The following is a 27,024-nucleotide window of genomic DNA, read 5'->3' on the forward strand; positions in this document are numbered from 1 at the left end:
TCTCAGGTAGACACTTGATTGCTTTTCAAAAAAAGATGGCGTCATTTAGGTAATTAGCTGATAACAGTAGTTAGTTAGTGGAGTGCCTTTTGAAGAATGGGGTTTTAATGATTTACTTTGTAGCCTGCATTTTAAAATAAGTGTTTGAGAAACCTCTCCCCTCTTCACTACTTCTGTTTACTATTACTTCTGGTGCTGTTGACAAGCCAAATTGTCCATGTTTTACAACTCATCCTGGTGGCTGTTGATATTTTAATGTTACACTATAAAGTAGTTATTGTTTCTGGCTGACACTTGTGACATAACGCTTGTTTTTAGTATAGCTAATTGTACACCAGCATCAAACGGGCGCTGTTAGCCCAGGGATTCGGTTAGAAGAAGAAGAAGATGTCTGTTGTGCGTTAGGGGCTCATAAAATGTTTGCAGTAAGAATATTATAATATCACTTCAGGTAGGAAAGGTCTGTGGTCTGTAGTCTTGCTAAAGAGTGTGGTGTGTGCAGTTTGTAAAGTTGTAGATATTGCATAAGTTCTAGCAGGCTTCATAGTTAAATAGTACAGTCTTCAAGGTGGAAATGGAAAACGGGTGTTGTTTTGAAGACACAGAGAATACCTAAGCATTGGCATTTTTATACAGTAGCATATCAAGAGATTTAAATGCCTCGTCTGATCTATTGTCTGTGTCACTTGCTGCTCTCCTCTTTATTAGACTTAAATTCACACAGGACCTGAGTCTGAAACACCATCATTAAAACTGACTTTGTTTTCATTTTGATCCTAGGTGCACACAAAGTTCCACTGTAGGCAAGCCCACGCTGTGGGATCAGACATCTCTTCCCTCTCCTTTTCGTACGACAGCATGACTCTTGCTTCACGGGGAGGTAAGAAAAAGACCTTGTTCTCTGATCCAAAGCGGGAGTTTTTAGTAGCTTGTCTTCTCCTTAGTGTGTGAACAGGGGCCACTGTCAACAACACGGACAGAGATACAGTATATACAGAAGAACACAAGTTTCTTCTTGGTGCCTTACCTAGTCAAGCGGTTTTGAACACAAAGATAAACAGGAATACTTCTGTAAGAGTCCACTTACACTAAAAATAACTCTTATAGACTAGCTGTATGATCAGGAAATTGTGGTCAACTGTGGCAACATAAGTAAACTTTGAGAAAATTCCAGTGATGTCGTTTTGTAAAACTAATCTCAAGATTTATAGTTTACCTTTTGTTCCTGACTATTCTTTTCTAGGTGATGACACTCTGAAGATCTGGGATATACGCAACTTCAGGAAGCCTGTGAATGTAGCTACTGGACTCACCAACTACTTTTCCATGTGAGACTGTACAGCAACAGTCACAGTGTTGTTTGGCGTTCTGTGATATTTATGGTCTAATGTTGTATGTGTGCTAATTTTTCTTTTAGGACTGACTGCTTTTTCAGCCCAGATGACAAGCTTCTTGTAACAGGGACCTCAGTGAAAAAGGATGAGGGCAATGGGAAGCTGGTTTTCTTTGACCGAGTTTCCTTTCAGAAGGCCTATGAAATAGAAGTCACCAATGCAGTAAGTTCTGCCTCAGTCCCCACAACAACAACACTCATTACAAGATGTTTTTCAACTGGTTGATATATGTTGGTAAGAACAAAAAATCGTGACCTTAAATTATGAATGAACAGTGGGAACTTAACGAGTCCACAATGGCACATAAAGCAGTTAAACTCCAACAAAACTGATGCTTTGAGATGTTTTTATGTCAGTTACTCTTTTGAAACACAACAGTAGCAATCTAGGCCTTTAAAGATATGATTGGCCTGGTTCTGAGATTTATTTTATTTGTTTTATCATACGCAGGATCAATTAGAATGCTGTTATCCATTTGTTTTGAAATGTTATCTGTTACAATATCATACAAGCTAATGTTAGCAAGTGGGACACCTTATGGTAAAACACACAAGAGCATACACAAACATCTGTCCTGGGACCTTTTCACAGGCAACCGAGGAAGTCAATAAGGTTCTCTATGTTTAGGTTGAGAAAGAGAAATTAATTAATTTTCATTATGTAACAAAATGATTTGTCTGTGACTAGACATGAGCACTGCAGAATACATATTCCCTCTATATTCCCAGGAGATGAATAATTAACAGCAGCATTACTCAGCAGAAAAATAAATCTGAGAACTCTGAGAAGAGTTAGAGAGAAGATTAAAAGCAAAGGAGGAAAGTTAAAATTGGTTAGAGACAAGCTAAGAGAAAGTGAAGTACTTTGACCTTGTCTTACTACAAGTCATTCCCACAAACTGTTGGCAGAACAGCTATTGATGGTTTTATATGCACTGCCTTTGAGTTATTATTTGAAATTAAATTATCTACAGACACAATCGGCATGTTCCATTCACTGTCAGATCCATTAGCATACTATGCACTTTATCCTAATCCTGCTTTCTCAGAAATCCATTTGGAAAGGGCAACCAGCCATAGGTGCAGAGGTGCAGTCTATGTCAGAAACCTTTTTTCTTGCTCTTTAAAGTCACTGTGTCTATCTATAATCATAACAGTGAGCTCTGACACAGGCTTATGCCCTCTAAGTCCTCTCTTGCAAAAGCAAAACACTTTCACATATGGGCTATTTGAATGAACATTTTTGAGAGTGTGGCTAAAGAGAAGTGTTGGTGTGTGTCTATGCCTGCTCTGACCCGGCCAGCCAGCTGCTGTTATCTTGCATACTTGGCACAGCGTCTGCACTAACTGCATACATCCCATTGCACAGTTACACTGACTGTGAGAACAGGAGAATAGTCACTGTCTGTTTTTGCTGCAACTAGTTTCACTAATATTTGTAAAAAAAAAAGTACACATTGCCATTCATTGTAATTGTATTACAGAAATATGAGCCTGTATTTCATCCTGACAAACATTGGTTATGGGAATATGCTCCAGGTGTCCTTCAGCTGTCAGATTAAAAGCTAGATTGTAAGCTTTCAAGTGTGCATAGCTGAAAGAACTCTCTGGCTTTGTCAGTATAGTCATCTAAATAAAACTACAGCTAATAGCTTTTCTTTATTGCCTGCTTTGATTTGTAAAAGTAAAAATAGCTTTAAACGTTGCCCTACTGTACAACCCCACAAAAAGAGAAAAAATATATTTCAGCTGTCCCCTCCTTCTGGTGGCAGTTAAAACATGACAGTCCACAAACCTGACAAGTCTAAACACTGAAATACTCTTGACTTTTGAGTGTTTGTTAATAACAATGTCACTTAAAGAGAGTATGTGCCATTACTAATTTGCAAACAACATAATCCACTTACGGTGTATGTAGTGGCTAACAATGTTCTCTGTTGAATTCAGGTTCTTGACAGAGTCTTCATTAAGCCTTATAAATAGTCTGCAAGAACATTTACACTCACTTTCGCCATAAGCAGCATCAAACGAACGACCTCAGACACTCTGGGTCAAAGAGTCTGTTTAGAACTTAACGACCCTCCTCCCTTGCATCACTCCGTGGACGTTTGTCTTCTCTTTCACTTTAGTGAAGAGGGTAAACATTTGGAAGTGATTTTTCCATTGGCCTTTCACTTGTTTCACCATCTGCCATTGGGAGAGACGCTGAAAGCTTCAGCTTAGTTTCTTCTTCCTGTCTCTTCACCTCTTTGTGCTGCACAATCATCCAGCAGATTTCACACAAAATCCAGCATGGTGCCACAAAACAGTGTAGTCTAGAGAATGTTACAGCCTGCTAGTTGCCTTAGGATTGGTTTTAATTGTGTTAATTGTCCTGACTTTCCAAACTCTAAAAAACAACATATCCCTTAAACTGTTTACATATTTGTTGGCATCATGTAACATGATTGATTTGCTTTTATATATGTACTTCACCTCGTTTTATCATGTTATCAGAGGCTACACAGACAGTGCAAGGGCACAGAGGAGTACTGTAGAATCACAGTATTAATGCACCTCATAAATGTTTCCTGATTAAATGGCCATGGCCATTGCATAAGTAGCATCCGTTACTCCAGTAATGTGAATATTAGCATGTATTGTGTGTGAATATAGAGCTGATGGATTTCAGACCACATTGTATTGATAACTCAAATTCATTCTCTAACATGATTTTGAAGTGGTAAATTTTAGCTTTGTGCAGCAGATCAGTTATTTCCTGGTTGACGTGCACTCGGTGAACCTGATGAATGTGCTATTTACTATGTTTACATCAACCGTCTGCCTCTCGGATGGCCCAAGAATTTAAGTGCAGTCTTTATAAAGTGGTGAACCAGGCGAGCGAGTGAGGGAAGGGCCACCAATCATTTCTAACTAAACAGTCTATATAACCTCAGACCTGGATTCAGGGGTGTGCTAGGGAGCAGAGGCTGTTTCAGGCCTGTTTGGTAAATACTTCAGACATGCTTAAGCTTATCTTAGTCCATCAGTAGGGGCAGGAACCAGGTAAGATTATAGGTCCACTGGAATAGTATCAAGCTTTTGGCAGAATTTCAGATAGCATTTGCAGCCATTGTGTACTTTTTTTTAAAGGTGTGTGTATGTCTATGTGCAGTAATCTGTATGTTATCATCACCTGCATTCAGAAAATCCATGCAGAGTTGTTTATTTTTGTTTCCCCACTATTGCTATTTTGTAATAGGTATAAGTAATAATGATCTCAAATATTATAAACAATCCAACACTTATCTGATGATACAACATTAGGTAGTATCCAAACTCATTAAAAAAAATAAGATCATCTTTTAGAATTTTTCTGAACATTCTCCCATATCTATCACTTCACGGTTCATATCTTTTAAACAATGATCTGCTCAATCTGCTATTCTTTTCAAGATTTTTTTCCTTTGATGCAAGTGGTAGCCCTTTGTTCAAGGGCATCCAAGAGTGAAAGGTAGAAAGGAGGCCTTGACATTTACCTCTTTTCAAGTAAATCTTGCAATATGTAAACGCCAAAGTAATTACAGCGACAGCCTTTTTGGACAGTAGCCCAGTCATTGTATAGCTAAGATGCTAAAAGTAGCATTCTGTTTTTTTTCCCTGCTGCATTTTGTTGGCCTGTGTAGCTCAGACTGTCAGAGGCCAAGCACATTTGGATCCACTCACTAGCTGCTAAACAAGAAACACAGCTGACTGTTGTGTCCCATTAGTGGTGCATAACTGTTTCATAATCATCATACAGTACATTCTGGGCAAGTGGCTATTGTCTTATTTATTCATAGTCAGTGTTTGGTGTGTTAATCTGATGGGACACTGAAACCTGCTACTGAGGAACTCGCTGATTAAAGTTTCTTTCCTCATGATGTGATGTAATTTTGTGGACGTGAAGCGTAAACAGGGTTTTCTGGAGTATAAACAGGCTACTCTGAATATCTGGAAAGCTGTTTCTTACGGTTGGAGTTGACGGAGCTGTACTTGGCGTGTGCTTGATGGAGTTGGGATGAGCTCAGCTGAACTGGGCTGTTTTAGGCTGCACTGCTCCTTCTTGCCAAACCTATTGACAGAATGATTTGTTTGGACCTGACTGAGGCTCTTTTCTGAGCCTGTCTGGACAGCAGTTATGTGGCTGTGTTGTTAGTCTTTGCTGCCTGGTTTGGAGTGTGGAAGCTAACCTGTGGGCTTTGACAATACCTGTAAAATCTAACAAAATCTCTCTCATCACTGCTGTCGCTTGCATCTGGAGACTGTGTCTGTTGCTTTAGCAACCCTGACAGGCTGATCCATCACCCATTACACCTTTACACCAAAGCACATCCACCATTTGTGTGGACTTCATACGTACATGTAGATACACGTTGAGCTTCCAGTGGAAGTGGAGTATCTTCCCCGGTACAGATTTTCATTTAAATCAGTTTGATGGCAATTCTACAATGCAGTGTATTATGCAAACATATTTGCATTTGTGCTTATTAGGTTATTTATTGAAACAGTTTATTCATGCCATGATCTATCTAACAGTGTATCAGAGGAATATGTGAGGCTTATGTTAAGCACATCCCCTTTAAAGCATTTTCCAGATCTTTCTATCAATTACAGCTGGCTCATCTGGTTGAGCAGATTAACCCTCATCTGTCCTGTGAGCTACACACCAATGAGCTGCAGGCCTAATAGTGTAGTTGTGCATGAATGAGGTGTGAGAACATCTTAAACAGATGGTGAATGATTTTGATTCTCTGTAATCACAGACTTAATTATGTACATTTCTTGCTTGATAATTTTGGGACAGTGTAATTTTATACACAGTGGTATTTTTAAATATATATTTTCAGAGAATTTCTGTGGATTAAATTGTCTTTAATCCACAGAAATTCTCCTGTGGAGAACATTTTAATTTATTTTATTTTATCACTATGTTGTACAGTTTTTATATTGTTATGCTTAAGAAAAACTATAAACATATACTGTATTTCTCCTGTATATATGCACTCATCTGTGTACTTGTCTGTCCCCTGGTGTGTGTGCTTGTGCGTTTGTATGACCGTGTGTGTGATTGAGACTCCTTCCCCTGGTATCCTGGTGGGAAGCTGAACAGCTGGGCGCTAAGCAGCTTTCACTGTCACAGAATCTGGACGTCCCAGTCATAGTCCTACCCACCCCCCATCTTTCGCTACTGTCCTAGACCCCGTCAGATTGCCTTCTCTGTTCCACATAAAGATGTGCCAAATGCTCACGCTCTCGGATATTCTGCACAACTGCTTGACACGCACGGATATGTGTCAACCAGAATTTATCACAGAAGGTTGTGATGCTATATCAATGTGTGTGCAGGAAGAAAGCAGTACTTCAGGACTTTTATCTTGTGCTCTGCTACAGTTCACGTATTATAGAATAATTGTTATCATTGTCTGAAACCTGTGAATATATTTCTCTCTTTGCCCCCCTGTTTTCTATGCCTCACTTACACAGATCCACACCTCTGGATGAATGTGGTCACATTTGTCTATTGGCACGGGGCCATCTGTCACACACAGACTGAGGGATCCAGCCCTCATCCCAACAACCAAATATAGTCAACTAGAGCAGCCAAGCACACTAGGGCTGATCCCCACTGTACCACAACTAACCTGGGTCACACAATAAAATATGATTATTACATGTTTGCTGATCCGACCCTCAAAAGAGGAGCTGTTCAAATCCTGTTGTGGGATTTTTTTGAAGAATGACCTTAACATGTACCACCTTAAGTTAGGGCTTAGTAAAACATTTAATTAAGTTGTTTTTTTGACTTTCTGCTTGTGTATTCCAGAGTGTTGTCCGCTGCCTGTGGCACCCAAAACTGAACCAGATAATGGTAGGAACCGGAAACGGACTGGTCAAGGTATACTATGACCCTGTTAAAAGCCACAGGTATGTTCACAAAAGTATGTTAAAAATGGTCTAAAAAGGGAGGTTGTCTCTGGAGCCACAGACCTGCAATAGAAGTCTGAGAGATTTATTTTAAATTTCAAATGTCTAACCAGCTGTCTTTTTTTTCCAGGGGGGCTAAACTGTGTGTCGTGAAGAGCAAGCGCAAAGAGAAACACGCAGAGACGCTAACACAGGATTATGTCATAACACGTAAGTTGGTCCTCGTGTACTAGACCATTGCAAAACACGTTCACACACATTCTCATCAGTACCTTTTAAGAGTAATGTGTTTGCTTTTTAATTTACTCTAGTCCACAAATTTAGCTTTATTTTAACTGAATGAATATTAGTTTTCATCCCAACCATATATCAAGTTTGTCCATTTCCCAATCCCTGTAATTGGTTAGAACAAACTTATTTCTATTTCCTATTATATATTATATATTAATGTTTTTTGTGTGCAAAAAGTTTAATTAGGCTAAAACAATTACAAGGTTTCCCTCTTACCCGTCACTTAGTCATCTGTTAAGTAGTGCGCTACATATAGTATGATAAAGGAGTGTGTTCACACAGGAAGAGAAAGCATCACCATAACACTGCCAACCACCTTCCAAGTGTGTGATGTGACAAACATGTCAAACATAAAGAACAGAAAAAGCAGTCCCAGTTTACATGCAACCTTTCCATTTCACACACACATATCTCCTCTCGATCTCACGCTGGGGGCTTTGCATGGAATGAGAGTGTGTTCAGGGCATTCACAGGCCCATTAGCTGATGGAGTAGGGTGTGGATGATTGAATCAACAGCCGCGGGGGCACTGTGCCACGCGACGACCATGTGGTATCCTGTCAAGCCGGATCACGCAAGGGACAGCCTACCCTCCCACCTCCACTGGCGTGATCTCCTGCTGGTCTAACCACACACAAAGTACACCCCCCACCTGACTGCCATCCAGTCATATCATCAACACACGAGGCTATCATCTCTTCGGTGCGTGCCTAGCACTCCTTTGTCCTTATACCAAAGTCATGAACCTACAAGAACAGGACAGCTGCCAGCACGGCGTCACCGATTGGCTGCTAACATCCAATTCAGACCCCATTAATTGTTTGGGCTACTAAAGCCTCTACAGATGCATCATGTGATTTGATTGCCATGCCAACAGGGTGTGAAGTAGGCAGGCCTTTGGCTGCCACGAGTGGTGAGTGACGCACTTGATGCTTTGGCACTGGAAAATTAGAAGGGAGAGGAAGCCAGTGATGGCCCATTGAGAAAAGCGAGGGAATCTGTTAACAGTAACCTTTTTGCTTAATGTAGCATGAAGGAGAAGAATTAACACTGAACAGTGGCAGGACTCCTGAATGGAAAATCACTTTATCTAGCTCTTTACTAAAGTGTCTCTCTGTAACCCCTAAGGATAAGAGCAGAGCATACACACTTTCAGCACAACTGCTCGCACACACACACACTATTTCTCACACAACTTTGAGGGCACTCATTTACACTCAACCATGCACCCGCTCACTCACACTTGTGGAATTAAGTGCTGGGGACCTTTATTGTGATAGTGTTCACAAAAGTGTGAAATGTGGCAGAGTGATTGTCTGAATCTAAACATGCAATGACTTTGTTGGTGTGCATTACGGCAGAAAGTGTACACAAGAGAAGGGACACTGCCAAAGCTCAACTGGGGCCTTGAGTAGAAAATACAGCATAAAGGATCATAAATATTGATAACATATTAATTCTGTAAGAGAAAATGTTGTAAACATCCAGGAATATTCCTAAAACTACATAGTGGTCACATTGAATTTAACCTAAAAAAAAACATCTTCTGTGTGTGGTTCTTGTGTTTACAGCTGTGGAATCTAATTCTTTAGACTGTAGCTTTTAAACATTTACATTATACTTAAGTGTAAAATTCAACACAAAGAAAGTGCATAGCATCTGTTTTATTATGATGCTTTCTGAAAAAGACTTCTAAATCTATGTATTGCTCCCTGTGCTGTATATGTGGGCTACTAGCACTGAACATTTTACCAGGTGCCCTGACTGCTTATTTGTGTGGTAGTGTTATGTGATCTTCGTTACCTAAGCAACTTGATTATCCTTATTTACCCTGTGTGTCTCCAGCTCATGCCTTACCCATGTTCAGAGAGGCCCGACAGCGGAGTACACGAAAACAGCTGGAGAAGGACAGACTTGATCCGAAGAAATCCCACAAACCTGAGCCCCCCGTGTCCGGACCAGGTAACATGAGTTTCAGGGGGGGGTTTATTCTGAAATAAATGTCTCCAATGAGGGTGCCTGGGTTAGTACTTAGGCAAAAACAAAACACAATCTCGGTCATTTAATGATGAGTAAATTGTGGCCTTAGTTCTGCAGCTGTTTTAGAAATGTATTATGAGTCATGTTTGTAACTTGACAAATACAAGGTTCTGTTTGAGGCAGATGTGCATATTCACAGTTGTTGATGTGTTCAGTATTATGCAATCCAGCTGAAATGGAGCTACAACAGCACTGCTCCCACTTGGCCTTGCAAAGACTCACTGTAGCCTGCTGTTGTCTCATTTTTAGGACATGATGCATTGTGATTTTTTTTGCAGGAACCCAGGTTTGTGTTTGTTACTGTGATGCACACTTACCTACCGTAATTTCCATACTTATGCATAACTGCGAATGCAGTCTGTTCCAATAAGCCATGTTACCCGACAAAGCTCCTGTGCCACTGTATTCCAGCTGGCTTACTGCGGCCATGTTTTGTTATGTTTTTTTAACTTTCACTGTTTTTTCACTTACTCCTTAAGCACTATGGACACTATAATGGTTCCACAGTGCATCGTTTTTCATCAATCGAAATAACAGGTTTTAAACAGTTATATGTGCAACATACAAAATGTTTTGCCTTCAGAATTTTCTTTAGTATTTTATCGTCAAAGTTGGAAACAAACAATTATCCTAATGACATAAATCAAGAATTGTTAGTGACTAAATTAGCACTTGCAGGCTATAATTTTGCATGTAAATACGGTAAGTAAAAAGAGGTTGAGTGAATGGCACAAAATAAATGGAATAGTCTGCAAATGAAAACGTAGGTCCATTGTATGAAAATAACTGACTTCTTGATAGCAGGTCAGTGGTTTTTAGATTACAGACTCCTTCTAAATTGTTTATCTTTTGGTGAACTGACTTTATATAAATGCAAGGTAATGTTTGGCGGTTGGCTCGATGCTTACAAGCAATGGAAAGAGGTGCCTCTCAATCCCCAAACAACTCCACTGCCAAACTACAGCAGGAAATCCCTGTGTGTTTTTGATATATCTGCATGTGTGTATTCTATTTTCATCTTTTAAGGTGCCCTCTCTGGCATACAGGGAGTTGTTAGTATTTTAGAGCATACCAGCTTGCTACAGTAGCCATCTAACTGGTCTGATATCCACTGGTGAAAAGAGCACACGTTGTAACCCTACATCTGCTACACTTGCCCTAGCTTTGATGGCAGGTCATGTCACTGACTGTAGAATGCAGTAGATTATAGCAGCTAAGAGATGATGACATTATCTGGCACTATAGGCCAAACCAGAGCAAAATACTAGGTCAGTTTTTCTCTTTCTGTTGGTCAAATTCATGCATTACCAACACATAGATATTGGTGATATTAAAAGTTATATTGCTGTATGTATTCAATTATTTTTCCAAGAAGATGCAAAAGTGTTTTTGTATTTGTGTGCGTCTTAACAGTATCTAATCCAGTAATCGTGTCTCCTGACAGGTCGAGGTGGCAGAGTTGCAGCCCATGGTGGCACTCTGTCTTCATTTATTGTGAAGAACATTGCTTTAGATAAAACCGATGACAGTAACCCAAGAGAGGCCATCCTACGTCACGCCAAGGATGCATCAGAGAACCCTTACTGGATTGCCCCAGCGTACAAACAGTAAGAAAAGACATCCATCTGTCTGCTGTCTGTTATCCTGCCTCTCTCATTTCTGTGTCTAATTAGTAGAGGTGTAAGATGAGTATTGCTACTTATGGTATTGTGACAGTACTTGGGTTTCTTCCTACCAGTGTGACACATAAATGTTTAAAAATCTACAGTGAATGAAGCATAATGGACAGTTTTAGATCACTATTAGACTCAGACAGCTATGTAGGTGAAGAACAGAGCTATGAGCCAAATCAAGTGGTCTGTTGCACATACTACAGAGAAACAATCTGTAGTTAAATATAGTGATACCCATCACAGTAGGTAAATCAGATGAAGTGCTGTGCATATGCCTGGCAACAGATCTCAGATGGCATTAGCTCTAAACATCCAATTAATTCTCGGAGGAGGAGCTCTGTGAAGCGTGGGCCTACATTGGTATTTTTTTTATATATATTTGTGTTGGAATGTGTGCAGCTTGAAGTGTTGCCACATATCAAACCATTTATAGCAATGTCTCTCCTAAAGCATTAAAACACATGAGGGACAATACTAACCCTTATTGAGTTAGACAGAGGAGAGGTTTGCAGCCTGATTCATTTGTTCTATAAAGAAGAAACCATTTGTCTGAAGCAGTAAAATTACAATATCCAACTTAATTCATTGCATTACAGCTGCCAGTGTGTTATTGTCTCTGTTACAGAGTTTATTGCAATGAATTTGTCTGAAAACAACAAAGCGTTAAATCATTACTTCTTGTGAATCCCTGTAGGACGCAGCCAGAGCCTGTGTTTGCAGATGAATCAGAGGAAGAAGATTCTGACAAGGAACCAGAGTGGAAGAAACGCAAGATCTGAGCAGACAGGGTGAGAAATCAGTCCCGCAACACAGAGTTGCTGTCACAAACTCTGCATAGAAACATCACTTTAATTGCTAAATTACCTTCCCTCTTGTGATGTCAGTCAGAATATATATATATTTATGTGCTTCTGTGTTTATTGGAAGCACATAAATCCAAAAAGACTTTTTTTTGCTGTGGAGGCATATTAGAACTGATCCCCTCATTGCAAATCATGAACCAGTGGAAAAACTTTTTTGATTGTGTGGACTTTTGTTTCTATTGTCCTCTCACCCCACTACTCCAGAGTTTGCTAGGGCCTCATAAATCAGCTCCAGATACTGTGGTCTGGAGCTTGTTCATCACTATGAAAAACTGTTTGTAAAAAGTAAATCACAAAAAAGCACAAAAAAATCAGCAAGTTTTACTTATGTTTTTAAGGCTTAATGGTTTTTAAATCTGTCCTTTTCTTTTCTTTTTTGGGGGGGCGTGTGCAAAAATCTGCTGATTAATTGTTTTTTGTATGGCCTGTATTTCACCTCAAAACCCAAATAAAGAATGTTTTTTCGTCTTGTTACATAGTGATATTATGAATGTTGTCCAAAATGAAGTAGAGTGATGGAGCCGTTTCCGCACCTGATCAAAGACTTCAGAGCACCATGGCCAATAATCTCAGTTTTCTTTAGGAATCTGTTGTCTGAATGAGCACTCCTTTTCAAATATACTGTGTTTTTTTAAGTCACACTTCTCTGCAGAAATTCTCAAGTTTCTTAGTACCTTATTTCCCTAGTTGCTCAGTCATACTAATATTAGATGTTACCTAATTCTACGAGGATATGGAAAGTCTGCATTACTCAGCTAGAGTGCTTCTTCGTTTGTGATTTACAAGCAGTAAAACTGTAGAGCAATCGTTCCTTTTTACAAAAAGACAATTAAGTGTCTGTTTCCTGGCAAACATCCCGTGGGCCATAAAAAGAAAGTGAGACTAAAACATTCTAGGACAAGTAATATTGAAGGACAGAAATACGGATGTATTTGGGAGCAACCTAAGTAGCAAGTAGAGGAGGGGAGAGGCTGACAACAAGCTCCTCAAAAGAAGAGTTCTCAGTGAGCAGAATGAGGTGAGGAAGAGCCGCGTTCAGTTTGTCACTGTGGAACTGAAACAGTAGCCTGCAGGTAGAAGATTTTAAACATAGATTATTACTGAGTTGACTTACAACAGTATCAATAGAAATACTATATCCACAATATAGATGCTGGTTAGCAAAGGGCTGTTTGTGTGTCTCCTAAAACAATGACCCAGGGGAGCCTGTTCTGCTCTGACTGGATGGCTGCAATGACCTCAGCAGGCACTGCCTATACTGTATCCATATGAGCTCTGTCAGTGCAGTGCTGCTGTTACATCATGTGGCACATAAATATTCAAGAAGGCACAAATATAGTATAATTTCTAACTTCACATGCAGGATGAGTCATCAATAATGTTACTTTTTTTGAGCAAATGACATTTTGAATATTCCACAGTCCTCCCTGCAACTTGTTTTCATTGGAAAAAATAGTCCAAAAGAAAATAATTTTTTGTGATTTGTGGGAACTCACTTTTAAGCAGCCATCAGAATTTGGCTTTCCCTGTCATCCATTTAACTTGGCAGCAATGAACCAGATTAGAGGATATAAGAGCTGGAATTGTGTAACTTTACAGTTAAGTTTCTTACTCTGACAAATATATAATATTTCTGAATGATGATTTCCTAACAAGGCATAGACACTGGGGTTGCCTGCAGATGTAAACAGGAAGAAAGTGTCAGTTTGGGGGAACTACATTTAGGTACAGGTTAAGTGCAGTGTTAGAATTCAGGAGAGTGTTGTGTGTGGGTTTTCTCAGTGCAGTGGTATGATTAACTGATGTGCTTTGGATAAGATGGAGGTATATTGCACAAAGATGTCAAGCTTTTGCCTGTTGGTGTTGGACTTGTCATTCATGGGGTTTGTTGGCTTTAAAAAAATACTGCTGCATTCATTCTTTGAGTCACACAAATGAAGAAAAGGACAGAGGCTTTGGTGCTGTAAAATGTATAAACAGAGGTGGAAGTCTTGCCTGAAATTCTAAAAGTTAGATGCCATGTTTTCCCATGAAAAATATATATATGTATACATTGTGTACACAACTTAAATCGGTTTCCTGACTCACTGTCTGTACCTCTGCAATTTTCTCATCAGCATTTACATATTTTCTTTGTACAGTGGAAACATTCTTGAGCGCCTTGATTTACAACTCGGTGGCGCTTTACTGCTAGCTTTTGTTTACTGTACGACCCTGGGCTCTTGTTCAAGAATGCAGAACAGAAGGGGATGCCATGCTGCAGGGGCCACCTCACAAAACGTCCTTGCAATTCTCCATTTAACCCAAATTGTCATCCTCCTCAATTTTTACATGAGTCTTGTGTAAACAAAATCCCACCAAATTAGCACCATCTGGCACAGCTGGATTATTGTACAGGTCAAAACACCAGGAGACGTTGTTGTTTTAATAGAAACAAGTTTAATTCTGTAAAAAGTTATAAAATGAATATTGTACAAAAATAAAGTTTGCCGAGAGCTTTGGTTCTGTAACACAAAACAAGTGAGACGACATGACAGTTTTTTTTTCTTATTCACAGATGTTAATGGAGTGACAAATTTAAATCTAACATTAACACTGAGGATTCATTTAAATCTTTTGCTTCTCTACCTTTGCATCAAATCCAGAGAACTAATCGCTAATGAGCAGTTGAACAAACAGTCATGAGGATGAGAGGGCGAGTGGTCACAGTTCACACACGTTAATGTATGGTTATCGACGAGTAGCAAGGCGCTCCAAGGCTTCTGGTAAGTCTCCTAACTGCACATTCTCATCTGGAAAGGCTTATGCATGAATCAGTTGTTAAAGGGGAAGATGATCCAATTGATGAGGTATGCTGTGATAAAAGCGAGAGTTTTTTTTTTTCCTCTCAATGTAGTGTTTGGCCTAAATTCAGCTTGATGCAGTGGATTTGTTCTGTGCAGGGGGATTACACAGTAAAGCTGGCTGCTTGCTGCTGGGTGGGCACAGATACCTTGGTCCCTAATCCGTGCTAACATCAAGACCTACACGAGGGCTCTCTTTGTTCCACTTAAAACAACCCCCTCGCAGGGCACAGCAACATGCTTTTAAAGAGCCTCCTGTTCTCCAGAATGTATATTTATGCTACAGTTTGGGAATAAATTTGGATGCACAAGTTCTTGCATGTAGAAAGTATGTTGAGCCAACCCGTTGTCTTCTAAAACATAGTCTTTTGTCAAAACGTCTAGTCTTGAGGTTTTTACATCAGTTGTCCAATGACAGCGACTACAGCCTTAAACTGTCTTTGCCTGCAGGAATATTTAGTTAAGACTCATGTTAGAGGATCACTTTCAAATCCCCTTTGAGGGAGTAAGACCTGTCTGTCAGAGCTCAGACAGAAACACGGGCAGTCCCATGAGTTTTAAAGCCTATTGGGACAGTAACTGCTGCAAAGCCTTTGCTCAGACTTGGTATAAAGCCAGAATGAGGTTTCGGATAACGTATGCTGATAGGCAGCTGTTCTTGCAGCTTCTGTACTGTGACTCGGAGGATGGATCCTCAGAGTCACCTACTAAAACCTGTGAGACCACCACTCTCATGGTGAATTTAGGTTTGAATTAAAAGCTGTTTTGACTCCTGATTGAAGTGATAACTGAATTCCATTGTGGAGCAGGAGGTGGTATGGTGTGAATGCTGCCATTGGAATTTTGGTGCACACCACATGCCTTAAACCAGTTAGCCTCAGCGTGCCTTACATCAAAACAAACCAAAAACAGGATGTTTGGAACATTGAGTTTCAAAACAAAGCCTTGAATCAGACTGTAACTTTATCCAAATGCATTGTGTCTTGTATATTTGGGTTCAGTGTTAAAATATATCATTGTTACTGTAGAATATATAGTATAAATTTCAGCTTTTGTTCGGACCAACAGAAATGAATTTCATGTGTGAACACCTTTAATCTTTCCTGGATTATCGATTTGAAATCTACCTTGAAAACAAAAAAAACAGCAGCAAAGAATCATTTGCTTCCTTGTAAACATGTTGTATGATGAAGGGATGCTTTGAAAAACAGTCTATGCCCAGGTGCTCTGAGTAGAAAGCTGTCTTTGTACTAGTCACGTGAATGAAAACGAGGTGAACTACCATGCCACCCCTCAAAATGCTTTAAACAGATCTATATATATATAGATAACCTTCTATTGGTCCCCACCTCTGCATCTCTATCTGCCTCTCCCTAACCTGATAGCCAGCGATGATCTTGTGGATGTATGAAATGAGAAACCCTGGAATCCATGTGACATGAGAAAGCATTTTTAGGATGTGAGGGAGTGTTTAGCAGTTCTGAGTCACCTTGTAAGATTTTGCATGAGAAAACGCTTCACTTTTGGCACCATCCAGGACAAACAAAGCTTTTAAATAAATAAGAAAAGAAATGTCAATTTCTTTCATAAAATGGATTGAAATAAATAGCAATAAGTTAATTCCATCTTAATAAATATACCTCTTACACACACGTATATATGCATGTATATATTTATATGTATACATTTATTTATATATATATATATATATATATATATATATATATATATATATATATATGATATATATATATGATTGGATTTTATGCCGATGCGTTGCACAAGTCTTTGCTGAATTCTAGTCTGGTTCCTTGGCTCTGAATGTGAATGTCAACATCCAGACTGCAGCAGTGGAAGTGATTTAGACTATAGCTGAGTAGGATCCTCAAATTTCCAGATTCATTAAGAACCAGCAAATGTAAAAAACTGTCATGTTTCTACAGCTGAGTTTTTCTTCACTCTCGCTTGTTTAGACAGCACAGTTAGCGAATCTGGAAGTACCTGATACATCTTTGCATGTCTGACCAATGGGATTCCTGCCACAGCATCTGGAGGTCTGTGGCCATTAAATGTTCAGTTTGCTTTTGAATGGCTGTTCCAGTGTCTCAGGTGGTCTCAGTATACTCACCTCACTTGACGACTACGGACGAAAATAAGAGGTGATATGCTCCCTCTTGTATACATGTGTCCAACAGTAATCCCTTTGCAACACCAGCTTGTAATGGTGATCATTAGTCCGCTGATACTGCTTGTGTTCTCCTCAGATACAGCCACACTTACTGGCTGAATGTTTCGTCAGTATGTGATACATTTTGTTCTCTTTGTCCAAAAAAGATAAAGGATCGTCAAATTCAATGGGTCGACAGCAGGTGCGAGAGGGTGTGTCCTTGTCCAGCTTTTTATTGTGAGTGAGGTTGTTCAGGATCTTGTCATAGTTGGTCTCCGCCTCAATGCAGGTGCCACTGCAGTATCGGAAGAGCAGCTCCTCCTCAGTCTGGTATCCCAGCCCCAAATCCGTCACATTGAGATGGACCTCCTTTAGCAAACAACCTCGACTCTGTACCCATATCGCCTCCTTCCCCTTCTCCTTTCGTCCTCCTTTACCTCCACGACTTCCACCTCGACCTCGACCCCGCCTCCTGTCGCCGTGCCCTCTCCTCTCGCCTCTCGCGCCTCCTGTGTTTGCTGCTCCCTTCTGTCTTTCTGTCTTTCTTCCCTTAGAGCTCCCACTTGTTTCTGATGATCTCCGGAGTCTACCGATGGTAGCCTCAATAAAATCCATTACATCATCAAACTGATCTGGATAGGGAGGTGCAATGTCGTCTGGAAAGAACGGAAGGAAAAAAAATAATTTAAAATTCACATTTTTGCAAAGCAGCATGAGCAGATAAGATAAAACTTTAAATATCCCTGTGGGAATATAAACAAATCAAGCATAGCTATACATGACATGACAGGTGTGAAAACATTGCACAAAAGTTCATGTGAACAGCTTCAGCTTTTTTAACCTACAAAAAAATGAGCATGACAATTTGACAGGCTTTCTGTGCCAAACTGTCTTTCAGCCAGACACAGCAGCTTCCAGGATTTTTTTTCTGATTGCATAGAAACATCCCACATGGCCTTTAGTTGTTTTAACTAAGCTAAGTTAAGCTAACGTGAGAAAAAAGCAGAACTTAAGCATATTTTTCAAGCTTTTCTACACATACATAAAATGCAGAATTGAATAAATTATTAATGACTTCCACAAACCGATGTGACACAGAAAAGGATGTCCATGATGACAGTGGTCAAAAAGCATATCTGGGATGAAGGATCAAAAAAATCTACCTGACACAAATACAGATGTCCGTAATTTTTAAGAAATGTTCAGGTCAGAAATACTATGGAATGAATACATTTCGAGAAAGGAATGCAAAAACCAGTCCAAAGGTGTTCATATGGAAGTGCAGGTACCCTGCTTCAACTCCTTCCAAGATGGCTGCTGTTGGATGAGTTGGTGGCTGAAGGTCATTGGGTGGTGTCTATTCTATTTTGAAGTTTGTTTTCTAGATCGTTCTTATGTAAATGACAGTTAGTATGCTGCCTTTATCCGGTTCCTATCACATAATCTAGTTAAAGGTTAACTATCCAGCTAAACCCAGCACGCCTTCATACAGGAGCTGACTGGGGACACGATAAATAAACCACCTAAAAAGACACATTAGGATCTTTGATGGATGGAATTTTAGATTGTGACTTCAAAGACCTTATAAAAGGAAATTACATGCTTTGAGTCATTTGGACGAAGCAGATTGTAGTCTGCTCGAAAACTCAAAACATGCACCAGCACATCTCTCCACCATCTGCTCTGAGAAGTGACTGTGTTACATGCTGATTCTATTAAGGAGTAATCTCTCTTCCTACTTGATTGCCTGAAGCTCCGGCAGAAATAAACTATGTATAAAGATCATAAAAACCTTTCCTTTTTTATTCAATCAGTCAAATTCCAACTGTCTGTGCGGGCATGCAAGAAATCAGCATGCCAGAGAGTGATGTCTGGGAGGTGGTGTTGTTAACGCAGCATCCACACTACACTGCCACCCATCTTTCCTCTCTTACCTGTTTCTCTGGCACAGCATAGGTCATTTGATCCACCTGCACTCTACAACTGATTGGGCTGCCGCTCACGTATCAGGTGAGCTAGGGCCAATCTGTTTAGACACACCTACCCTTTGATTTAGACCTCCTATTATGTGTCAGCGGACAACCAGGGTGGCTACAGTACACCAGCTGCCAGTCTAGACTGCTGGCAGCAAATGGAGCGATTTATGGTGCAAACTGTGCCGTCTGCAGTCACGTTTCTTATTTCAAAGTGCACCATGATCACTTTTTTCCAAAACATTGATATATCCCCTTGTAAAGCTTTGTCTTTTAAGACATAAAACCGCCCCGCCCCCCTTCTTGTAGCTACAGTGTTGTTTACACTGTTGGTGCATAGTTAATGGTCTTAGGTTACGCTGCAGATCAATGATGTCACCACGGCCCAAATGTTCCATTCCTTATCTAGTTCTTGGCTTTGGTTTACTTGTGTGAAGATGATACAGTGTCACAATGATCCAAACAAAATAAATTCCTGCCCACTGTTGCTGTTAAAATGAACATAAACACAGAACTCTCCGTCGGTGCTTCAAACTTTCCGGTGGTGTCCAGCATCTCCCTTGAAAATTCCTGTGACCTGGTTCACAGTGCCTTCTCTAAAGCATGCTGTGTCTGAGTTCTGGCAGACGGGTAAAGGTCGTGACTCGATAAGTTGCAGAGGCAGAGGTGAACATAAACAAAGGGACGAAAGGGAAATGTAAAGACAGACCTCTGATTAGGATTAGAGCTGTTTGTGCTCTTAGTCTTTCTGCTGGTTTGTTTTGACACCAGTGTGATGTAACACTAAGCAGCAATAAAGCATAAATAAAGATCTTCCATCTGATAACCTGTCTGTCTGACTTATCAATACTGGACACTGTGAGTTCAGCCCACTGCCTATCAGTTTGTTGTTTCTTTAGTGGAATTCGTCAAGAAAGAACAAAAGTAATGGCCATTATGCCAACTTTGTCACATTTGCTTATATACTTATATGTGAGCCACATATGGGCCATTTATCAATTATTCAAGAGATGCTCATTCTGACAGCACATCACAAGAAAGATGTTGCAAAGACAAGCTCTGCTCCTTACACTGATCCTCCATGGAGATCTCCTGCAGGTTGTGGTCTTCACGTTGGGACGATGGCTCTTCGTCCTCCACAGACAGGGGCAGAGAATCACTGTAGCTTCTGGGGAAATAAGTCCTCTTGGCGGGCTGAGTGTTTTGGTAGAGAGGCCTTGTAGCGACAGAAGTCAGGAGCAACAAACACGTGGCCAGAACATCCCATAACTTCATCTTAGACTCAGTTCCTATGAAGAAAGCTGTTTAAAAAAAAACACATATTTTATTTTTTAAATCAGGAAACAAAACTACAGACAACACGGCTTGTTTATAATGAAGTCAGCAAAGTGCTGTGGCCCAGACCCATCCTGACTCATTCTGTATTAATAACTGTCATCACTTCAAGACGCGCTGAAGCTCACTTTGTCTCGTGTGTGCTGTAAACATGGATCACAATATAGTAATTCTAAAAATAGAAAATTGGAAAATAGTCAATAGTGCATTTCATAAAAAGTACGCATCTTAAATATATGACAGTAAAAATGATGGAATGAGGTGTAAATGTGTGCGTAAAAGGACCGACATATCTTGTAAACACCATTTATTGTTACCCAGACGTCTGCCCATGTATTCTAATCTCTCAGAAAATATAAGTTGTATTCACTTCGATGTAATATTACGCTCTTGCAGCTTGTAAAGAGGCGCGGAGGGTACGACTCGCACAAACAAAATGTGTTGGTTGAAACACGCACTCGAGTCTTTTGGCAACCATAGCCTAAATAGTGGTGTGCGTCGGCCAGATGGCGATCGCCAAAGCTTACGTGACTCTTGTCTGATGGCATGTTGAGTCTGCAGCAACCCTCAGCAGCTCTGCGTGGATAAATACTGACCTTAAATGTGCCGCTAAAGTCCCCAAGTTGCATTTTTGTTTTTAATTTACTGTCAAGTGAAGTTAAATTCGAGTGTCAAGACAACAACACTGCACGGCAGCGCTTTATATTACACACTGAAATCATAAAAACGATGAATATTCAGTTACCTTAAATATGGCCCATGCAGACCTGAAATTCGTTTGACTGTTGGTGGTAAAATCCAAAGCGAAAACGCCACTCGTGCAGTGATCCCAGCTGATTCAGCTGCATGAATAGTTTCAACAATCCCAACAAGACAAATCCTTAAAACGAGTTCAAATTCACTTTGTGTCCAAATAGGAAAAAACTGAAGTACTGCTGCACCGGGTTTGTTTTTCATATTCCGATCCAGCGCACCAACCAAACCGTGCGTCTTTTCCCACACTTAAAGAGTCCAAAGGGTAGGTGTTGAGAAGAGCGGACCAAGTGCCACTGCGCGTTACGGGTGCAGTTGCAGTCGCTGATTAATTGGATGCTACGTTTCCACGTTGGAAATTCGAGAGAGATCTACCATCTCCCACTGAAAGGAGTCCAATGAAGACATCAGCGTCTCCGGCACAGAAACAAAGCGCAAAAGGTGTAAAATATCTGTTTTCCAGAGTGCAGGGACGTCTCATCCGTCTCTTGGCAAAATAGTCAAAGCGTTCTTGTATCCAGAAATGCGTTACAAGTTCAGAATCGCCAACATATTTTATACTAATCTCGTAGTAAACAGTACGCATGAGGGTTGTTATTTTCCATTTTCTCCTTAGGTTAGATGGAGTCTATGCAGCTCGAGAAGTTTCCACACGCGCTGTCCTCATATTGGGCTGAAGCAGGACAGATGTCTGCGCACAACACCGCACCGGGCGCAGAGGGCAGTTTGGAGAGATTTATAGTAAAGTGCGCGCTGACGTTTGGGGGCAGTTGGTGTCCGCCCCTCTTTTATAGATCCATGCAGGAGCAAACAGTGAGTAACAGAGGTCCACATATCTCTCCAAACCACCCCTGGAGCCCCGTTTGGAGGAGCGCAGTTTTCAGATGGCTTGGGGATTATGTCACACATCCTGATGTCCTCGGATTAGATTTCAGTATGCGGAATGCGATTTGGAGATGTTCTGTTGCGATGCATGTTTCTAACCTGATCTCCGCGCTCTGTGCGCCTCGGTGTCAGGTTCCGTCTCACGGCTACACACATCTCACATAGATAGTCCCCTTCACTTGCTATTTACTAGAACATATTTGTAAATACGAGCTTTTTAGCGACCGGTTTGGTGACTTTTGTTAGTCTGCGCAGTTATGTGCAATTTATTCCACTCCCATTTACGCAGAAATGTATTTCAAACACCTCGGGGCACCTGGTCATTCAATAAGCGGTTTCTTGTCGAGCTGAGCCTGGGGCAACACCGCACACACCACAAAAGAAGGCCTCTGCACCACCTAAGATGTGGCACCTGAGAACGCCTCTTCATCTCCCCTTCATGATTTACAAGCTACAACCGCCTTTCATCTCCCGCAAAAACTGAATTCCACAAGTTACCAAGTCCTTTAAGTGATGTTGTGTTCATATGCCAGAAGAGAGCGGTTCCAAATACAACCAAAGGCTTTCCAAGAAGCATTCTGGTTTTAATTTAACACACGAAATGCTGCTAAAGATGGCTTTTAAATAAAGAGGATGGAAATCCATGCACTGACATTCTAAATCCACACTGACTTATCTTGTTACTTGTTGGTTTTAGGGCTCATATTTATTTGCTCATGATGAGAAACTTCTTGTTAATACATGTTTTCTCTCTGCTGCCCTTCCCTTTCCTGGTGGTTCTGAGCCAAGACCTCATTGTATGGATTCTTCTCTGTCATGTCCTCACATGGTTGCATTGTGTTAAATGACGGCTACTAATGGTCCGTTTGTCTAGAAAGGACCCCTCTGAATGTGCAGTGGGGTCGTCGTTTTTTGATTGCAGTGTTATCTGGGATCAGGCCTCATGCATCTCAGTTGTTTTGATGGTTTGTTTGGATTTTGTTTTGTTTTGAATGAGCTTCCAGTGTAAATTCACTGCTGACACTCATCATGCTGTTCCGCTTTCTTTCCTAATGTCTTTCTACAGAATTGCTCTAATGCACATGCGATGCATTTAATGTTCCTCTTTGCAGGACAATATGTTGAATGACTGAAGCAACCTTTTATCTCTGTATACAACAATCTCTCAACACAGTCATACAGTTAAAATGAAAACTGAATAGTTTAATTGAATGCTGCAGTGTTTCTCTGCCAGTGTGTGCTGGTACAGGCTCAAAGGCTTCATTTACCAAAACAGGAACAAGCAGGTGAAGAGAGTGAATGAAAGAACACCTTCTATAAACAAACTTACATACATGAATGTAATGTGAACTGTATAATAAAAAGACTGAGTCACATGAACACAGAGCCGGAGCTGATTCAGGGTTATTTAAAGTTCATCAGGAAGGTCTGGAGATGAGTTTAGTTACATGATTAAATACCTAGAAAACAGATGTTTAATGCCAGAATTACACAAAATTATTATGTAATTTATTGCATATTATGTCATATTTTGATCCCACCTTTATAAAACATTTAATAACGCACTGAAGGGACATGACAGAAACTGGCAGATGTTGTACCCACAATGTGTGCAAAAATATTCCCACTGTGTCCTACCTCAATTACAGTTACAAATGTGAATGTTTGCTGGTTATCTTTATTTGCGCACATTGCTAATCAAACTGGACATAATTTTGTTTTATCATATTCTCAGGAATCTGGGAAGTTTTCATCTTCTTTTATCACCATAGGCTGTCTTTGCACCTAAAACACACCCCTAAAAGCTGTTTATTTTACACATCAGAAGTAAAAGCACTAATTAGATTAAAAACATTTACTGCAAATTTGCTTAAATCAGCAAATGATCAGCCAGACTGCTGCACTGATCCTGTCTTTCTTCACTAACTGCAGGATTATGCCGAACTTTTTGGTATCATAAAATAAATTTGATTAATGACACATTTCGCACAGGACATATTTTTTACACATCAGAACCTCTGACATCTCAGGGCTAGTGTAGGACACAGCCTGCTCACAGAGGGGACACACAGAGGCCATATTGTTTATTGATATCTGCAGCCGTGTCACCAAAGCAGTCCTCTGTGACCCTGCTCTGTCTCATACAGACAGAGCTGTGAAGATAATGGTCACCCAAAATAGAACTATCTTAGAGAGTTCCTTTATGCCAGAGTGTTGCAGACTCTGAGGGCGTCACAAGTCCCCCTGAGCTGAATACATGAGTGACTATAATCAATATTAATTTGTTAGGAGGGGAAACATGAGTAAGCCGAACGAATCACCACCACATGGGGTGTGAGGAAGAGACTCGTCACTCACACAGAAAAGCATTCTTTCATTATTTGTGCCAATGATGGGACAAGCGTCTCAATTTTTGATGTCAGGCCTCAACAGAGCGCTTACAGGGCCTCTGATGGAAATAACAATGACTCCCTACAGAGTGTATATGGACATAAAACAATACTCACACAAACAATCCGGATCACTGCATCTGGTTCTGTTTAACATCGAACTGTAAAAAACAATTAGAACCAACTGTCACACATGGCTGATCAGCATTCTTTCTCTCTATTCTTTTCTCTTTGGGTGTATTATCAGCACTGATAATGATTTGTTCAGGTTAAATGATTGTGTTTAATCACATGAAATGACAAACAACCAGCAACCTGCTGGTGGTTATGTTAATGTGTTTTCCACCTCTTAACTCATTGTTGCATGCAACATGCAACAGAAGGACATCTGTAGGTTTGTTTCCAACTTAGTGTCTTCTTTGATGCATAACCAGTTACAGCTCACAATGCACGAAGACAACACAATAAATTGAACTCACTGATCTAATTACATGTACTGGAAAAAAAGAACAACTGACATTTTAACTGAAAGCATTTCTGTGGCTTGAAGGATTAGTGTTTGAGACGAAGGTCTGATCTTCAATGTGCAACTTTCATGCACATGTTCGTTATGTGTTTTTCCAGGTTAATTAAAATAACATTTAACATTACATTTGCATTTTTATTTAACAAAAATAGAATGATACATTGACAGTAACATGAGGCCACACTGCTATGTTTGATGACTGAGTCAGATTATGGTATGCATGGTGCAGAGTTGATAATTGTCTGGATTTCAAAATATATGAATATTAATTTTTATTTATGTAGCTTTATTGCATGTGATCGCTCTGAAGAGAACTCTGTGGTTATTGTAGATTCTTCTCTTTTGCTTAACTTAATATTGATAAAGATCATATCAAAGGAAAAAATATTCTCCCACCATTGACTGTATGGAATGGTTGATATGTTATCTAACTATTAATGTTAGATATACTGATGCTTGTTTGGCAGGTTATTTAGTTAATGGGAACAATACAGAAGCCCTGACACTAATAATGCATTTAAGTGGCTGATTATTACTCTAGTTCCATAAAGTTCTGAGAGTTCTTCATATTCTTGGTGTAATCCTTAGTGTGAAAAATCACGTTTCTTGCTCTTTTCACCAGTACAAACCTTTGCTTTCTGTTTCTTTTCACTTGTCTCTGTGCTTTTGGCTTCAAGTGTCGACCAGGTCAGTGGCTTCTCATTCTGTGTTCTGCATGTAGTTGTTTGCAGAAGTGCCACTCGTCTGCTGGAGTAAGCTCAGCTGTCAGCAGGGCACAGAGCCCCCCGGATCACCCTTGGCACAGAGAAGGGGAGACAGAGAGCAGGTAGTCCGGACTCACATAGCTTTCAGCTGATCCATTAGGACATGCTGCAATTCAGATATGGCTTGCTGCCATGTGCCCATCCATTGTGGCACTCAGAGCAGTATTTCCATCCGTTTCAGTCATTGCTCAAACATTTTATGAGTATTTGTCGGCATCTTTGTGCATCAATTCTATGCGTGCAAAAATATGTGCGAGCTAGTGTGTGACTGTGTGTAAATGAGATCACTTGGTACTATCAAAGTGCAGGCAGGACTATGACACTGTTATAAATAGAAGGGAGGAAGTAAGGAAGGTTAAATCTCTCAGACGCAGATACTAAATGAGTAGAGGGGAGTCATTTAAAACTCATGTCCTTTTGGACCCATTTCACTGTACACAATATGACTGTGTACTTTTGTGGCATGTTCCAGCTGCACATCATGTTTTTTTATTCAGTAATCTTGTATAAATGTTGTAGTATTTTACCTATCATCAGTGGTATATGAAAGTCTAGCCAGTAATAATCATAGTATGTGAACAGCTTATTATTGGTAATGGATAAATTCATACTCTTATTCCACTGAGCTGTTTCCCATGGACCAGTGACTTTACTGGATCTCAGTGGAAACAATGAATTCAACGACTTCATACTGCAGTGAACGCTGTCGGAGTGCAGGCATTTACAACCCTTCACCCCTGCTAATTTTTGACTACTGATTACATTTTTTCCCTGAGAGTGCAGACTGCACAGATGGGACACATAGATGGGCTCTCTGAGATGCACTCCTTGGCTTCTACCCAAACTATGAAGTCTTTTCAGGAGCGTCTGTGTTCAGCTGTCTGCATGACAAATGATGGATTGAGGAGAGGAATTCTGGAGGAAATGTATGTGTGTATTATGTGCTGCATGGTGTGCCATATGTCCAAACATACGCACAACCCTTCTCTTATTGAGATAGTAAGGCAATTTAGGCCTCATAAAGTGGGTCAACTTTTTCATTTCAGCACCTCTATCATCCCTCACCGCCTTCTACAGTCTGACCACTGATATTTACCTGTCATGACTTTGACCTCTGACTTTCCGCAGCTGTCAGTGGCGCCCCTCTCCGAAGAGGGGACATGTGGGATGCGAGCACTCTACC

The 27,024-nt window shown here is 40.3% G+C and overlaps 2 protein-coding genes across 2 annotated transcripts in view; one reads left to right on the top strand and one right to left on the bottom strand.

The window, feature by feature from the left end:
* Window positions 1-12,679, top strand: part of wdr70 (WD repeat domain 70) — a 30,378-nt gene extending 17,699 nt beyond the window's left edge. The window contains exons 11-18 of the mRNA XM_028418371.1: window positions 781-880; window positions 1,244-1,328; window positions 1,418-1,556; window positions 7,239-7,339; window positions 7,470-7,549; window positions 9,475-9,591; window positions 11,114-11,276; window positions 12,037-12,679. Coding sequence (XP_028274172.1) covers window positions 781-880; window positions 1,244-1,328; window positions 1,418-1,556; window positions 7,239-7,339; window positions 7,470-7,549; window positions 9,475-9,591; window positions 11,114-11,276; window positions 12,037-12,121 — 870 coding nt within the window. The 3' untranslated portion in view covers window positions 12,122-12,679. The remainder of the gene's footprint in view (window positions 1-780; window positions 881-1,243; window positions 1,329-1,417; window positions 1,557-7,238; window positions 7,340-7,469; window positions 7,550-9,474; window positions 9,592-11,113; window positions 11,277-12,036) is intronic.
* Window positions 12,680-16,820: 4,141 nt separating this feature from the next.
* gdnfa (glial cell derived neurotrophic factor a) lies at window positions 16,821-22,046 on the bottom strand. The gene is made up of 3 exons (XM_028418053.1): window positions 21,269-22,046; window positions 20,259-20,489; window positions 16,821-17,871 (listed from the first exon to the last, which is right to left on the bottom strand). The coding sequence occupies exons 2-3, from the start codon at window positions 20,461-20,463 to the stop codon at window positions 17,309-17,311; spliced, it is 768 nt and encodes a 255-aa protein (XP_028273854.1). The 5' UTR covers window positions 20,464-20,489; window positions 21,269-22,046; the 3' UTR covers window positions 16,821-17,308.
* Between the last annotated feature and the right edge of the window lie 4,978 nt (window positions 22,047-27,024).

This window comes from Parambassis ranga, chromosome 12 (assembly GCF_900634625.1).
Source record: "Parambassis ranga chromosome 12, fParRan2.1, whole genome shotgun sequence".
Taxonomy (NCBI): domain Eukaryota; kingdom Metazoa; phylum Chordata; class Actinopteri; family Ambassidae; genus Parambassis; species Parambassis ranga.

Excerpts from the sequence above, each read along its gene's own strand:
- gdnfa (XM_028418053.1), bottom strand. The coding sequence starts at position 20,463 with ATGAAGTTATGGGATGTTCTGGCCACGTGTTTGTTGCTCCTGACTTCT. Across the intron at positions 17,872-20,258 it reads GATCTCCATGGAGGATCAGT|ACGACATTGCACCTCCCTAT; the intron begins GTAAGGAGCAGA and ends CGTTCTTTCCAG.